The sequence below is a fragment of the Montipora foliosa genome, chromosome 5, assembly GCF_036669935.1.
Source record: "Montipora foliosa isolate CH-2021 chromosome 5, ASM3666993v2, whole genome shotgun sequence".
Classification (NCBI taxonomy): Eukaryota; Metazoa; Cnidaria; class Anthozoa; order Scleractinia; family Acroporidae; genus Montipora; species Montipora foliosa.
The window spans coordinates 33686919-33702493 of NC_090873.1; the positions used below are offsets into that span (position 1 = coordinate 33686919).

General features: G+C 39.9%; 1 protein-coding gene and 1 non-coding gene across 2 annotated transcripts in view; both read right to left on the minus strand.

Moving 5' to 3' along the window:
* The window catches only part of LOC138003999 (uncharacterized), a 28474-nt gene extending 18804 nt beyond the window's left edge, over positions 1-9670 (minus strand). Inside the window, exons 1-9 of the mRNA XM_068850365.1 lie at positions 9590-9670; positions 9432-9491; positions 8911-9037; positions 7573-7722; positions 6558-6618; positions 5134-5293; positions 4085-4223; positions 2254-2321; positions 550-681 (exon numbers count right to left, since the gene is read on the minus strand). Coding sequence (XP_068706466.1) covers positions 550-681; positions 2254-2321; positions 4085-4223; positions 5134-5293; positions 6558-6618; positions 7573-7722; positions 8911-9037; positions 9432-9467 — 873 coding nt within the window. The 5' untranslated portion in view covers positions 9468-9491; positions 9590-9670. The remainder of the gene's footprint in view (positions 1-549; positions 682-2253; positions 2322-4084; positions 4224-5133; positions 5294-6557; positions 6619-7572; positions 7723-8910; positions 9038-9431; positions 9492-9589) is intronic.
* Positions 9671-15094: 5424 nt separating this feature from the next.
* Positions 15095-15167, minus strand: Trnaa-ggc (transfer RNA alanine (anticodon GGC)). Its single transcript has one exon. It is a non-coding gene; the product is annotated as a tRNA-Ala (tRNA).
* Between the last annotated feature and the right edge of the window lie 408 nt (positions 15168-15575).

The window sequence follows — 15575 nt, forward strand, 5'->3', positions numbered from 1 at the left end:
CAGAAAGAGCCAGAAGTCAAGGCGGCTTTGCCGGGTGCTGGAACTTGTAGATATAGACCTTTCTGGTTCCCTGTGCAACGAAATCCCTCTAACCTTAATCCTCTTAAAAGAACTCCAAGGTTAATCATACGAATGAAAAACACTTAGCAGTAATTTGCTGCGATGGTTTTTACTGCGTTGTACAAGATGACTTCAACATTAAAATCCATGGGTGAAAGAGGAATGTTTGAGAATATAAATCGAAAGTGTATTTAAGAGTCTAGTCTTCTAGGGCTGAAGCACTTATTGGAGACACTGTTAAAACTGAAATCCACAAATTGACGCAAGTCAAATCAAATGTTGGTTTTTGAGGAGAGGGGAAAACCGAAGTACCCTGAGAAAAACCTCTCGAAACTAACAGACTCAACCAAGTCTGGGTTGGCACCGAGTCTGGGAATCGAACGCGGGCCACATTGGTGGGAGGCGAGTGCTCTCACCACTGCGCCAGCCGTGTATCCCGTCATGAAAATGAAATGACTTCTTCTTTCACATGGTGCCTTATAATTATACCTGATTTTCTGTGATTTCTCCGCTTCTTAACTTGTCGTGGTCTTTAAAAAATTCGGTCGTGCGTATTCCGTTCTTGTGAATGGCTTCCCTTATTTTCTCGAATACATCTTGCAAGGTTGGAGTACGAGGGCGCTAAAATGTAAAAAGAAGCCTCGTTAATGTTTCGTTAATTATTTAGGAACCGTACAATGGAAAGTAAACATTTGATAATGACATCGATTAACGTCGATTTTGATCTTTGACCTCTTATTCAAATATGCCTCAAAAATGAGGAGTCAGTCACGTGATTAGACGGCCATGTTGGTGTACAAAACAAAAGCAAAATGTCGCTCGCGTTTTGCATAATTTTAGGGAGCTTAAGCACGCGCGTTTTTGAGACGCGGACGGCAACCGGAAGTGCGCTGTTTTCCCTTTTAACTTATCTTCACACAACCGTATTTACATTGCTAAGTATCTTTTCTCCATTAGAGATGATTAGTATAAAAATCTGGGAGACACTACTGTCGTGGCACACGAAATGTTCTCTTCCGGTTGCCGTCCGCGTCCCAAAAACGTGCGTGCTTAAGCTCCCTAATGACGCCAAATTCCCAAAACACTTTTTCACTATTGTTCAGTACACAAAAATGGCCGCCAATAAAGTCAGGTGCAAGCCAAGGATAAACGCCAGACGAGTTTCGTTTGCCGGGAAAGTTACGTCAACGTAAGGGCCTGCCATAGAAGTAAGTGAATTCTGTATATGAGCTTACAAATATTCAGAGAAATATTTGTATGTACGTTTTTGAGTGGATGTCGATGTTGTTAGAGCGGTTTTCAAATGAGTGTCGTAAAACCAAAACCAAAACCAAATTAATTACTTGGCCAATCAAAAAGGATGGAGACAATCCAGTAAACCAATCAAACACAAACCGACACACGAGAGCGCGGGAAAATGTGCACGCACGAGCCACGATTGGTTTTGGTTTCACTTCTGATTGGTTGAAAAAGTGTTGCAACAACTTTGAACCAATCACTGAGTGAAGTAATGCAAAACCAAAGTAATTCGCTAATTACTTTCGACACTCAATTGAAAACCGCGCTAAGGACGGTTGCCTACTACTGTTATTGCGTATACCTTCTGCGCATCTCGAGATGCTCGGGTTTCCTATCGGTGATGCAAAGTAATACAGGGATATTTTTGCGCGATTTAAAACTATCCGGAGAAAGTAGATCTTAGTAAGTACTCTTGGTATCCAAAAAGAAAATTGGGGGGAACCATGCATTTTTGAGAGATAATTAAGCTTCAATTTGAGAAAGAACGACATACATTGCCTTGTATTTTAAAACTCTTTATAAATATTATTCATGAATTGTCTTCGAAAAATGCGTGGTTACCCCCAATTTTACTTTTTGATTTCAATAACACATGTTAAGATCTACATTTTCTGCAAAATCATAAGCCGGGGCAAAAATCTCTTTGAATTAGTAGGCACCGTCCTTAATTAATAACGAGGTTAGTGGTTTGGCCGGTGGATATTTGTTGCAGCGTTTCATGGTTTTAGACACAGTTTCACTCTCTGGTGGGCAAAAATTGCTAGACGCTCTTTCGTTGCCAATCAAACATAACCTTTGCGCGACAGATGAGGTCAGCAGCTGAACTGACTAAGGGCGCTCTATGATAGGCCCGTATACCTCTCTCTGTACAGGCTTTGTGACTATTCGTCTTACCCGGCCAGAATCATCTATAAAGTTCTGCTGCGGAATATACTTTGTAAAGTCCTCCTGCTCAGCTAAGTCTGAGATTTGGAAAACACAAACACAGGGTAAAATAAGACAAAATCACGGGAACGTAATCCATGCAAAAAAGACACCGAAACACCTGTACTTAAGTTTAAAAAGTCGACATAGACAACTTTTTTTAAAATCCCAACTGTGTGGCTTCTTAGCGCAGTCTGTAGAGCATTGCACCGGCATCACAGATGTCATGAGTTCGAATCCCGTTGGAGACCTTTGGAGCAGCGATCCAGTTAATTTTTTCAAGTGGGGAGTTATGTAAACCATTTGACGGGTCACCCAGACGTCGTGCCAGCAGTGGCCCTGTGGCTCACACATCCATCTGTCGGGACGGGAAGCCTTCTTTGTCGGGTTATTGACCCGAGACCCGACTCTTATCTGGAACACTGTTTGGAGCCACCTGAATTTTTGAGGGCCCGGTTGTTCGAAAGCTGATTAACTTAATCCAGGATTAGGGTAAACTTTTGCTTCATATTTTCAACTTTTTGGTGAGAGTTTCTTTTGCTTATTTTTGTTTCTCAAAATTGACTTATTCTAATATAAGGTTTTGCCGAATATCAGCGTTAAACAACATTTGGGAGTAGAGAAATAAACTCATCGGTTAACTGTTAGAGCGACTTTCCTATGACCTTGAAAAATAAAAGTGAAAACAGAACGTAAACAAAAATGCAGAACATTTAATTGGCTTATCGAACAAAAACAAACGAGCGCAAATTTTCATTGGCTTAGCGAATGCGGATGTAATCAACGTCATCTCCCCATGGAACTTTCTGGAAAGCGATCGGCATTTCGCTTTGACGTCATTTGAAATACAGTAATGTGATTGGGCAATCGAACTGTTTTATGCCCATATTAGGAGTTTCCTTGGCGGAATAAGGGGAAGCTTTGTTTTAATGTTGCCGAACATTGGCCCGTGAAACAAATTGCGAACACTCTTTCAAGGTCATACGAAAGTCGCTCTAATCTGGGATTAGCGTTAATCGGCTTTTGAACAACCGGGCCCAGGTGTCTATAAGAGACCACTGCTTAAATTGTCCAGATAAAGGCGAGGATCATCCTTCTCTTCGTGTTCAGCCCGCACTTAAAATATATGCATTTCTTTCATGGACAACTTCTCGTTCGAAGGAAAGTGCACGCCCATTTTTCGGGAGGGGAATCTTTTGGCGGGAAATTTGTCACCATTTCTTTAAAATTGTCCCATGGGGTTGGAAACCAAGAATACTATTAGCAGCACTGGCAGTTTAAAGTGGTTTTCTAATGTGTGTTGAGGCATATTCCGTGATTGCTACACTTACTAGGGAGCTTAAGCACGCGCGTTTTTGAGACGCGGACGGCAACCGGAAGTGAGCTGTTTTCTCTTTTAACCTGTTTTCACGCAACCACATTTACATTGCTAAGTATCTTTTCTCCATTAGAGATGATTAGTATAAAAATCTGGGAGACACCACAGTTCTGGAACACGAAATGTTCTCTTCCGGTTGCCGTCCGCGTCTCAAAAACGCGCGTGCTTAAGCTCCCTAGTAATTGGTCAATCCCAGACTAAAACAGAACTTTCTTGAAAGCAATTTCCTGCGCCTGAAGCCGGCTCCGTGTATTTGCTGAACGTTGTGATTGGCTCATTCAAATGCCTTCGACTGTTGTGATTGGCCAAAGGAATCACTATTGTGTTGGGCCAGTCAAGGGGAAGACGTTACACCTCGTTCAAAGAGCGTTTAATCTCGGTCAAGAGACGCTTCCACGATATGATGAAGACTAGTTTGTTTACCTTTTTGCTTCCTTTCAATGTCCTCATGAAAGCTGTAGTAATTACAAAGACCGGGTCGATCTGGGTCGCGGTATTTCTTAGCCAATAAGACAGTTTCTTCGGTAATGACATCGGGCGAGCGAGGAAAACTTCTGTAAAACTAAATGACCAAAGTGCAAAAATATTTAGAATAGGATAAAAACAATAATATTTTGAAAATGCAGCCAAAACGTAGCTGATGCAACAGAACGCCTTAAATCAAAAGTGGCGTGATAAAAAAAATCGAGAAAAAATAAAGCAAACCAAAAGAAAAATACTGGTTGGAAAGGGGCAGAAAAAGGACGTCTAAAATATTTTTCGATACTTCTTTTCCTCCATTGCCATACTTTGCACAGAGCAGGGGACAGCTAATCCCACAATTCTAAGTGAAGTTAGGGCATGATCACATTAGAAGAATTTTGCCACACTCCTCCAAACTCTCTTTTGTCAGGATTTGTTATCGTGCTTTTTTCTCATTTAACGTTTAACGGTTTATGACAGTCGACTGCTCGCAGTCCCTTCTAAGTGTAGTCGAACCACCCATTTTGGTCACGCAGGCGAGCCGAGGGGAGAATGGTGATAGAGTGAGATATAGGGACCCTACATCTCGCTCTATCACCATTCTCTCCTCGGCTCGCCCGCGTGACCAAAGCGGGCGATAAGGGACCGCGACCAGTCTATTTCTGACAGTTGTGCTGTTAACCGCGAACACATTTTGTAAAAGTGCAACCAAAGCCACGTAAAGCACTTAAGCCGGAAAATTCATCACAACACAAAATTCTCAAGAAATTCGTTTGACAACAACATTTTTTTTCCGTAGGAGGGGGGGGGGGAGGGGGGTTTAGCGACCTTGGTCCGATTTTCTTGCTTCGGGGGAGGATATTTTTTACTTCGATGGTCACTCGGGATACTCGGAAAAAAATCCAAGTGCTCCTTTGCAGGAGTCGCTTCTACGACCAGCTTCCGATTACTAGTTTAGAAGCCGGCTCTGCCACTGAGCTATAGGCTAGGTCATGTGTGTGGTTTATTACCTGGCTCTCCGTGACAACACCAATGTGATGTTTGTCAAAGTCACCATAACAAGTTTTGATGTTAATTCCATGATACTTGTAGAACTCCGCCAGTCGTTTCAGGAGATTATCACACTTTGACAAAGAGGCAGGGCTGAGAGGCCGGCGATCCACAAAACTGCTGCTGGGAAAAAAAAATTGCTTTAGAAACAAACCTTCCAACACTACCGTCTAACATGTTTCCTCATCAAGTAAAGCTATGATCCTCGCAGTTATGGACGCAATTTTAACATTTGCGTAGAGGAGCCTAAAAAATTCAGGACTTTAACGGGGTTTGAACCCGTGACCTCGCGATACCGGTGCAACGTTGTAATCAACTGAGCTATGAAGCCACTGACGTTTGGAGCTGGTATAAAATATATAAAATGAATCATATACAAATTACCAGCTCCCAACGTCAGTGGCTTCATAGCTCAGTTGGTTAGAGCGTCGCACCAGTATCGCGAGGTCATGGGTTCAAACCCCGTTGAAGGCCTGAATTTTGGCAGCTTCTGCAGGTACCAGAGCACCTGCGTTAGCCAGAGTAAAACAGGGACGGCGGAGGCGGGGGGCTGGGGGGCTTTTAAGCCCCAATTTAAAGCAAAAAATAAAAATATAAGAATAAAAAATATATATAAATAACTAAAAAACCCATAAAACATAAAAACGAAAACTAACAGAAGGAAAAAGTAGCATTTCCGAGCTTCAAGATTTCAAAATTTTCTGGTGGAGAATTCCCCCAGAACCCCATACAAGTTAGCATCTTTGGTGCTTGCTTGTTAGCCTCCCTCCCCCCCCCCCCCCCCATACAAAATATGTTCTGTCATCCATGGAGTAAAATACATAAGTTTCACTATCAGGACTGAGGTTAAATGGGATATCGTTTTTGAGTGAACCTTCAATCCTGGCCACTGTAATTTTGGAGTATACTTGTACATGTACAAAAATAATTTGCAAGTCAACTGTAATTTCCACTCACAAAAACAATGTTAATCAAAGTTTATCCCAACACCCCCAAACAATGTTGAAGTCCATGCCCTAGACAAGATCTCAAAAAAAATTGTTTTGCCCCAGACAGCCAACATTAGGGAGTTTTAACAAAGACATCACTTTTAAACTGTTCGTACCCATCCAGTTACAGGATAGTTCGCCTGTATTGTACATCGTGAACAAGATGGAATAATCGCAAAATACTTACAATAGTGCTAAGTTATATTTTAGAATGGCGTTTTCAAAGCTGTAGCCTTTCCTTTTTGCCTAAAATCTCTAAGTGGATATGGTTTGTAGTCATAGATGTTGTCAGTAAGAAACATCATGCTTCTATGGTTATCAAGTACAGCATTTTGAGAATATACTATTGTTCATAACTACTCAGAATCAGTGCTTTTTCAAGAAATTATACTTACCTCGCAGCTGGACCAATTTTTTGTGTGGATGGATCTTGATTCAGAAGATCAGGATTAAATACTGCAAGTCAATGAAATGAACACAGTTATAATACATGTACCGGTACTACTAGTGGAGTAAGTTGAGTCTTGCAAACTTGCAGTCATTTTATTTGCCAACATGTACTGTGCACTGAGTAGGTACTGTATGTACATGGATCAGAACTCTGAAGTACAACATTGAAGGTACATGTAGTTGCTTTCTACTCCCTATCTGTGCTCTGTCAGAGGAGTCTGTATGTTGACCTTAGAATTGAGCACAAGAAGCAAGCCGAGCAGAAGCCATGAAAATATTCTGCTGAAAAAGCCCAGGTCTGAGTTCAAAATCCGGTAGATAATCACTATCCTACAGGTTCAATTTGTGCAAAGATTTCAGTATTTGTTTATGTAATCTTAAATATGCACACTATAAGCACATCTACATGTACATTGTAATTAGAGGCATAAACTGAACCCTTGGCCAACATTTAACATACATTTTATACTCTGGATAGTGACTTAATTGACTCACAAAGTTTCCATCCTTCGAACAACTGGGGCCACAATTTCATTGAGAAATTGCCTATAATGACTTTGATGAAAGAATTACAAAGGCATCTTGTTACCATTCTCCTAAACTTTCCAATTTTTACCACTTTGCTTGGAAATGCAGCCGATAAATATAACAATGCATGTCATATTAACTCCAATCCCACATTACACATACAGTCTTTAAGAGGAACCTAATTTAAAAATTACATGAACACGGCAAATACATGTAAATTTTTGACACTTCAATGTAAAAGGAGGACACTTCGAAATATTCAGTGTGGTTCTCATTATTGGTACTTGCAATATTAGGACTCAGTAGAGACATGAATGTTGAGTAGAAAATTATATTCTGGATCATTTTATTGAATTCTCAAACCACTCACTGTGGTATTAAGGGTTCACAATCAGGGAATCAAAATAAATAAAGAAAATGTGGACAGGTTACCTGCACCAATCACTTCACAGAATTTGCGATAGCTGACCATTCCTCTGCGTTTTGGGTCAGGGCTGCCATATTTCTCCATCAACTTGGCATCATCATCTGGAGTTAGCACAATTCCAAACAACTGATCCAAGCAACGATCAAACTGGGTCTCTGTCAGCCAAAGCAAAAACAAGATATGTTTTACAATTCCGAAAAGTTCCCCATGTGGAAATCATATTAACCCTGCATTCATCCCTAAAGGGGTCCCCATTGACAAGTAAAATTGTTTGACATTAGACAGAGTACATGTAAAATCTTGGCAGAGGATACCATGTCTGCAGGATGCTAGACCACCACTTACCAAAACAGCCTTTGTTTGGTATAAAGCTTGCCGATGAAAATTGTCCGAAAGAAAGGTGGGAGAACTGCACTTTTGATATACTGATGACCTACATGTAGAGATCTTTGATATTACAAAGAATACGAGCTATTGGATGACTGTCCTACATGGTGAAACTACATTGTAAGCAGTAAAGTGCCTGTGAAAATAGACTCATGTGGTGTGCAGACTTGGAACGTGCATTATAGATACAATATGTACTCATCTGATGTGCCCATCAGATGTTTATCCTTGCTTCGTTATTATCGTTTGCCTAATAATATTGTCACATGTGGTGTAAATTGTCAGGTTTCTACTGCATACTGGTTGTCTTCTTCATTGCCTGAAGGAGACTAGGAGTATTCTGTCAAAACATTGCTGATGTGCATCACATTATAATCTAAGCTGAACAATGCGCACATATTTTCAAATCAGTGACACACTCAGCTACATGTATCATCTTGTGTGCCATGTTTTTGTTCTTACCAACCTCATTCCCAGGGTCTCTCTTCTCTGCCTCCTTTATTGTCAAAGACAAAGGAGGCAGATAAGAGAGATCCCAGGAACGAGGTTGTGTTCTTACCACATTTTGACATCATCTGTGTTCTGCCTACAGTGTAATACTGAACAGATACACAACAACATGGAATCTATTTGTTAAAGTGACAACATCATGAGACAAACAATAGCTAGTACAAATTTCAATATTACTGTAGTACTTCACCACCACAAACAACCAAAACCAATTTCTGTCAACAAATTGCTTGATCTTATTTTTTCCAGTCAATTGGATCCCTGCTCCAACCGACCAATGTTCATAAATTAGATTTGTACTCCTTCATCCGTGGACTTGAACTCCCTATTCTTCAGTAACTCACCTCTCACCCATGTCAGGTTGAAAAGTCTTAATTGGGCTGGGTGAGGAAGGAAGGGGAAGCAAGGAGCTCAGCTGAGGAAAAGATTTTCAGAAACACACTCACTTGTGATATAGCCAGTTCTAAGCCGATCAAAATCCTTGAAGTACTCTGTTAGCCTTACATTTTTGGCACTAACAACTCTCCTTATTTTGTCTTCAATTTCTTTGAGATCGGGTGGATTGCTAAAAGTCTGAAAAAATCATAAACATGAGAATTCATCTGCAAGATGGACTTGAAAGAGAGACAAAAAACCTCATACTGAAGTAAACATTGAAATGTGAAATTGTAAATGTGGGCTGCCTTGTACTGTTGGTATAAACAACTAGGTGACTGGAGGGGCTTATAGTTTCAACGGAAACTGCATGTGGTGCTGCTTCGGTAGGGAATGAAACAAAAAAGCTGATTTTATCCATCAAAAGAAAGATGTGTGAGAGCTTGTTATTTAGAGCGTTATAGTAGCCTTCCGTCAAAGTGAATAATAATTTGAGCTTCCAAGTTTTTCAACTCGTTTCACGAAATAGAGGATTCTTGTAATAAATAACCTCCGAAAAATTTTAAACCATAATGGAGAATTTTCAACTTACCACACTTTCATAACCATTCGCAACAACAGACACCATTTTAAAATTATGAATGTCTCCAGACTGAAAGAAGAAATAAATTTTGTTCACGAAAGTCAAGTTGAAGAAGACGACGCCAAATGAAACGTTCGCTCATAGTATATGCTGAAAATTATGCATACCTGCGTAAAGAAAGACCTAAAATCGCGCACAGAATGCCATTGAACTTCGAAGTGGTCTACTTTCCTGAAATTTTTCCTGATTTTTTTGTTGCTCGTCTCTTGGCAACGGCGCTCTGGAACCGCTGATCGACCATCCAAAACACATTTGAGCCCGCGATTGTATAAGAAGAATCTGGGCACTAGAGCCAAGGTTCCTTTTGAGAAGCTTCCTCGGTTACAACTTGTTGTTACGGATCACCAATATATGCTAATTAGACATGCCTCTATTATATAGTAGTGCCACAGTCTGGTGTAGAATGTGCAGGTTGTGAGTACACGGTTTGGTCAGATTTCATGGTTTTAATGGTCTCATGTTGGTTTCATAGGTTCACTGGTTTCGTGAGTTTCATGCATGGTTTCAGTGGTTTCACAGGTTTCATGGTTTCAGTGGCAACAACAACAACAACAACAACATCACTTCATTTACTTTTTACACTTAATACACATTTTTAAATAATATGACATATGGAGAAAGAGATCTCTGTATATAAAAAAAAATCTGTATATATAAAAAAATATATAAAATAATTATAATATAATTTGAATCCAATTACAATAAATTAAATTTAAAAAGAATTTTATGTTTTCTGTATAATGATTCTCCTCTATTCTTTCTAAATGTTTGTTTGAATTTTTTCTCAACAAAGCAATCCAATGTACACCTCTCCAAATGTTCCGCCTTCTTTACCACCCTACCCTGAAGCAATGAACAGCCATGTATGTAAAGTAGAACTAATTACCATCACCAAAACTTCGCACTTGAAGAGGACGCAGACATGAACTCGGAAATGGCCTATTCATTTTGACAACGATAATAGTCGCTTACTCACCGTTCGAGTATCTGTTCGCGCATGCATTTAATTAGGGTCAAACCTGGACATATCTTATTGCTTAGGCCCAGTTTTCCAGACAGTATCCACAGATGTGCCTGATAGATTTACCGGAAAGTGTACCAGGGGGAAACAGTGCTAGGGGCGGGGATGTGAATTTCGATGACCTCACGCGACACTTTGAGCATTTGAAAAAGAAAAAGAAACCGTAGATCAGTTTTTGCGGATGCTTGTCACATTTTTTGGAATCGTGGACTTTTAGAGTAAAAATTGGAATGGACAAAGTGAAAGGAATCTGATAAACGTCCTCTGTCGTGTAAACACTTTTTTCTTTGCCATAGTAAATATCCGGGAGCTTAATTGTAGAGGCTGCGTCACAAGGGTGCGGTCGATTTTGCATGGTTTTACCAATTTTGAATAAATCGCCCCTCAGTACTTGCCGTGCAACTTCATGTTAACCCAGAAATTACTTATAAGCATTGCAACTCAAAGCTTTGGGACAAAAAATGTCTGTCGAGCATAGATAATGTAAGTTACACTGAACTTGAACAATAGATTGAAAAACGTTTCGGCTGAACAGTTTTCAAAAACTCTGATTCCAATCTATTTTAAGCTTCCTCACTTTTTCCCATCCCTGCCTCCTTTTGTATTTGGTTTTAAGTACTTAATTTTACGTTTCGCTTGATTTGGTTGCCAGTTCCCGGTCGTTGCCGGAATCAGACTAAATTTCGCGACACAGCCCCATTCAAGACGGTATTACACTCAACAATCTTTCTTGCGACTTGTGCCATTTTGTCGAGAGGGAAGTTGAACGCTGTTTTCGAGAAGAGTTACCCCAACGGAAATGTTTCTTGCAGCCTATATCCTTTCCGATGATTACTCGGTGGCTATTAGCCCATTTCCGAGTTGCTACATGCCTCAATTTCCCTTTCAATAATTGAGGACCAAGATTCATTTCGAATCCGAGAAAAACAGCAACTCGGAAATGGCCTATTTCGGTTGTTTTGCCAGACAGATGAAAAGTTCGTATAGGGCGAACTGGCTTTGAGCAAATAGGCTACCGGGCAAAAGGACCTGCTTCGCCACAAAGAGCTGCAGGTCAGATGTTCCCCTTCACCACGACTGGAAACATTTGCAACGTTGAAGAGTTGCGGAAAGTGGATCTCGATTTTTCTTTCTCCAGTTTGTTCTGCCACTATTTTGGCCGTTGCAAGATGTCTTACATTGGACATTAATGAGTTAAACAATCAACAACGCCAACAAGAACGTCACAGGAAAAAAATGGCAAAAAGACGAAAGGAAAGGAAACGAAAGAAGGAAAAAAACTTTTTTTAAAGACTGTCTGTCGAACGGCATGATTTCCGTGCATTTGTTTATGTTTTTATTCTGCTTGATGTAGCCACTCGGAAGAAAATAAGCGGCAATTTGTGTGCTATCCTACAAACGAACGGAAAAGAAGTAGGCTCGAAGAGTAGAAATTTATATTCCCAATAAATAAAGCAAAAAGCGGCGCTAAAACTAATCGCAGCTCGCACTCCGGCAGCGAATTAAACCCCATTTCCAAAATCGGCAGGGCACGGCACATTTTTGGCACCGTGCTGACCATTTATGGGCCCAGCACTCCAAACTTTCGAGGTGTAAGCTTTTGATCCATAATAATTAGGCTACTATAGGACTTGCATTTCCAATTTTTTTGGCCGTGGGAAGTTGACCTAAAAATGGGCCATTTTTCAAGATTTTTGCTTGGTCCACACTTTGCCCAAATTCAAAAAATGGTCAATTTCGACACTTCTGGAAAAATTGCTATTTTTCTTCTAATAGATCTTTCTTTAAGCGGTTATTTGCATAGTGCAAATCTATGATAGTTAACATTTCGATCCATACGAATTAGGCTATTATACGACTTTAATGTCCTATGTTTTTGGCCTTGGAAAGTTGACCAAAAAAATAGGCCATTTTTCCATTATTTTCCCTCTGTCTCCCCCGCTTTGCCCGGAGTCCAAAAATGGCCATTTTAGACACTTTAGGAAAAATGCTATTTCTCTTGTAATAGGTGTTTTTTAAAGCATTTTTTTGCATAACACACATCTATGATAATTAAGCTTTCGATCTATACTACTAAGGTTACTATACGACTTGTATATCCTATTGTTTTGCAATGGGAAAATTTGACCAAAAAAATGGGCAATTTTTCAAGATCTTCCCTTGGTAGTTCCTTTTCCTAAAGTCCACAAATGGGCATTTTCTACACTTTTGGAAATATTCTTCTTATTATTCTTCTAATACGTCTCTTTTCAAGCGGCTTTTCCATAGCGCACATCTATGTTAGTTAGGCTTTCCATCCATACTAATTACGCTACTATACGACTTGTATTTCCTATTTTTTTTGTCTTCCGATGTTGACCGTAAAAATCGGAAATTTTTGAAAATTTTCCCTTGGAACCCCTTTGCGAGAAGTACAAAAATAGCCAGTTTCGATACTTTTCGAAAAACTGTTATTTCTTTTATAATACTCTCTTTTTTCCAGCGGTTTTATGCATGGTACAAATCTAGGATAGGTAAGCTTTTGATCCGCACTAATTACGCTATTATAGCATTTGTATTTCCTATTTTGCCTTTAAAAGTTGCCCCAAAAAATCGGTCATTTTTTAAAGTTTTCCCTTGGTACCCCCTTTGCTATTTGGCAAAAAATGGGCATTTTCGATACTTTTGGAAAAACTGTTTTTTCTCGCCTAATAAGTCTTCTTTCCAGCGGTTTTTTCCATAGTACAAATTTAGGATAGTAGTTAGGGTTTCGACACATACTAATTAGGCTACTATCCGAGGTGTATTTCTTACTTTTTTAATCTTCGGAATTTTGCGAAAAAACTCAGTGATTTTTGAAAATTTTTTCTTGGTCCTCCCTTTGCTAGTTTGCAATAATATTCTAATTTTTGGCAATTTTTATAAAACTACTATTTGTCACCTACTAATACGCCTTTTTTCAAGCGGTTTCTTGCATAGTATAAATCTAGGATAGTTAAGCTTTCGGTCCATACTAAACATTCCACTACACGACTTGTACTTCCTATTTTTTTAACCTTCCGAAGTGGCCCTAAAAAATCGTCCATTTTTGAAAATCTTCCCTTGGCCCCTCTTTGGTACTTTGTGAAAAATGGCTATTTTCGATGCCTTTGGAAAAACTATTATTTCTGGTTTGATAGGTGTTTTTTCGTGCGATTTTATACATAGTACAAATCTAGGATAGTTAAGCTTTCGATCCATACTAATTAGGCTACTATACGGTTTGGGTTTCCTATTTTTTTGGCCTTCCGAAGTTTGACCTAAAAAATTGGCCATTTTTGACAATTTTCCCTTGTTTCCCCCCTTGCTATTTCGCAAAAAATTGCCATTTTCGATACTTTTGGAAAAACTGTTATTTCTCTGTTTTTTGCATAGCACAAATTTAGGATAGTTAAGGTTTCGATCCATACTAACCAGACTACTATACGACTCGTATTTCTCATATTTTTGGCCTTTCGAAGTTGATCTAAAAATTGGGCTATTTTTGGAAAATTTCCATTCGTTTTGGTGCCCCCTTAGCTATTTTGCGAAAAAGGGCCATTTTCGATACTTTTGGAAAAGCTGTTATTTCTCGTCTAATAGGTCCTTTTTCATGCGGTTTTTCGCAAAGTACAAATGTAGGAAAGTTAAGCTTTCCATCCATACTAATTTCTCTTGGTGGTTGGGGAAAACAAGTTGCTTGGTTTCACGCCAATCTTAGTCAGCCTCCCCTCTCAGATAGCCAGTGTAAGTCCTTTTTGGTATATCAGTGAAAACTGATTTTGCCTTCAGCATTTCATCTTTGGTTCATGTGGTCAACACTGACCATTTTCTCCTTTTCCGAGTAATATCTTTTTATTGGATTAAAGACGAAATCTGAATTGATAATAAATAAAAGCAACGGTGGCTCAGTTGGTTGAGCACCGGGCTATCACGCGGTGGGTCGTGAGTTCAACTCCGGCCGGACCAACACTCAGGGTCTTTAAATAACTGAGGAGAAAGTGCTGCCTTTGTAATTACATCTGCAAATGGTTAGACTCTCTAGTCTTCTCGGATAAGGACGATAAGCCGGAGGTCCCGTCTCACAACCCTTCAATGTTCATAATCCTGTGGGACGTAAAAGAACCCGAACACTTGTCGCAAAGAGTAGGGCATGTAGTTCACGGTGTTGTGGTCTGTCTTCTATGATGTATCATGGTCGGGAGGGCAAATGCTCGGAGATATTAGCTACACCAAGCTACTCTAAAAATCCGAGGGTATATAAAGATATATGATATGATATATGATATGAACGTCCAACCAAATTTGGGAATATCAGACAAGGATAACTGCAGGCGATTGGAATAACATGGTCACTGTAACTGACAAAAAGAAGCCTGTCAATACGGTGGTGTCTTTGAAGGACGTATACAAAACACGGACCCCAGGTCCATGGACCCCTTCATGGACCCGGTCCATGGACTACACATGTTGACCATCGCTCATTTTGCTAAGTTACAAGCAGAAAAATCTTTAGACGAAAGAGGGAGTGTCAGTTCACACTTATCTGGACAATTTAAGCAATTATTATCTCCTTATAGACACTTGGCTCAAGTGGCTCCAACGGGATTCGATCCCACGACCTCTGCAATGCCGGTGCAATGCTCTACCAACTGAGCTTTGAAGCCTCTCAGTTGGGAGCAGGTCAATTTGTTGGGCTCATGTGTTCCGGTGAAGGACTTTATGAACGAAATGAACTTATATTTGAATAGCAGGTTATGGAGACGACTCCCTTTGGGGCCACCAAGTAGGTGGTATAAGTGTCTATAAAACAGGCAATTGCTTAAATCATTAGCCCATATGAGCGAACAACAGCCCTATATTCCCGCTAATGAGACTCCTGCGGAGCCCGATGACCAATCACAAGAAGCTAACTTGAGGTCATAGCATCACCTAACTGGAACTATAAATAGATTGTACATGGGCTTAAATCGTCCAGATAAGTGTGAGGATCACTTTTCTCTTTCGTCTGAAAATTTTTCTGATTGTAAAACGTATTGAATTTACAAAATGAGAGGTGGTCCACTGTCTACGGA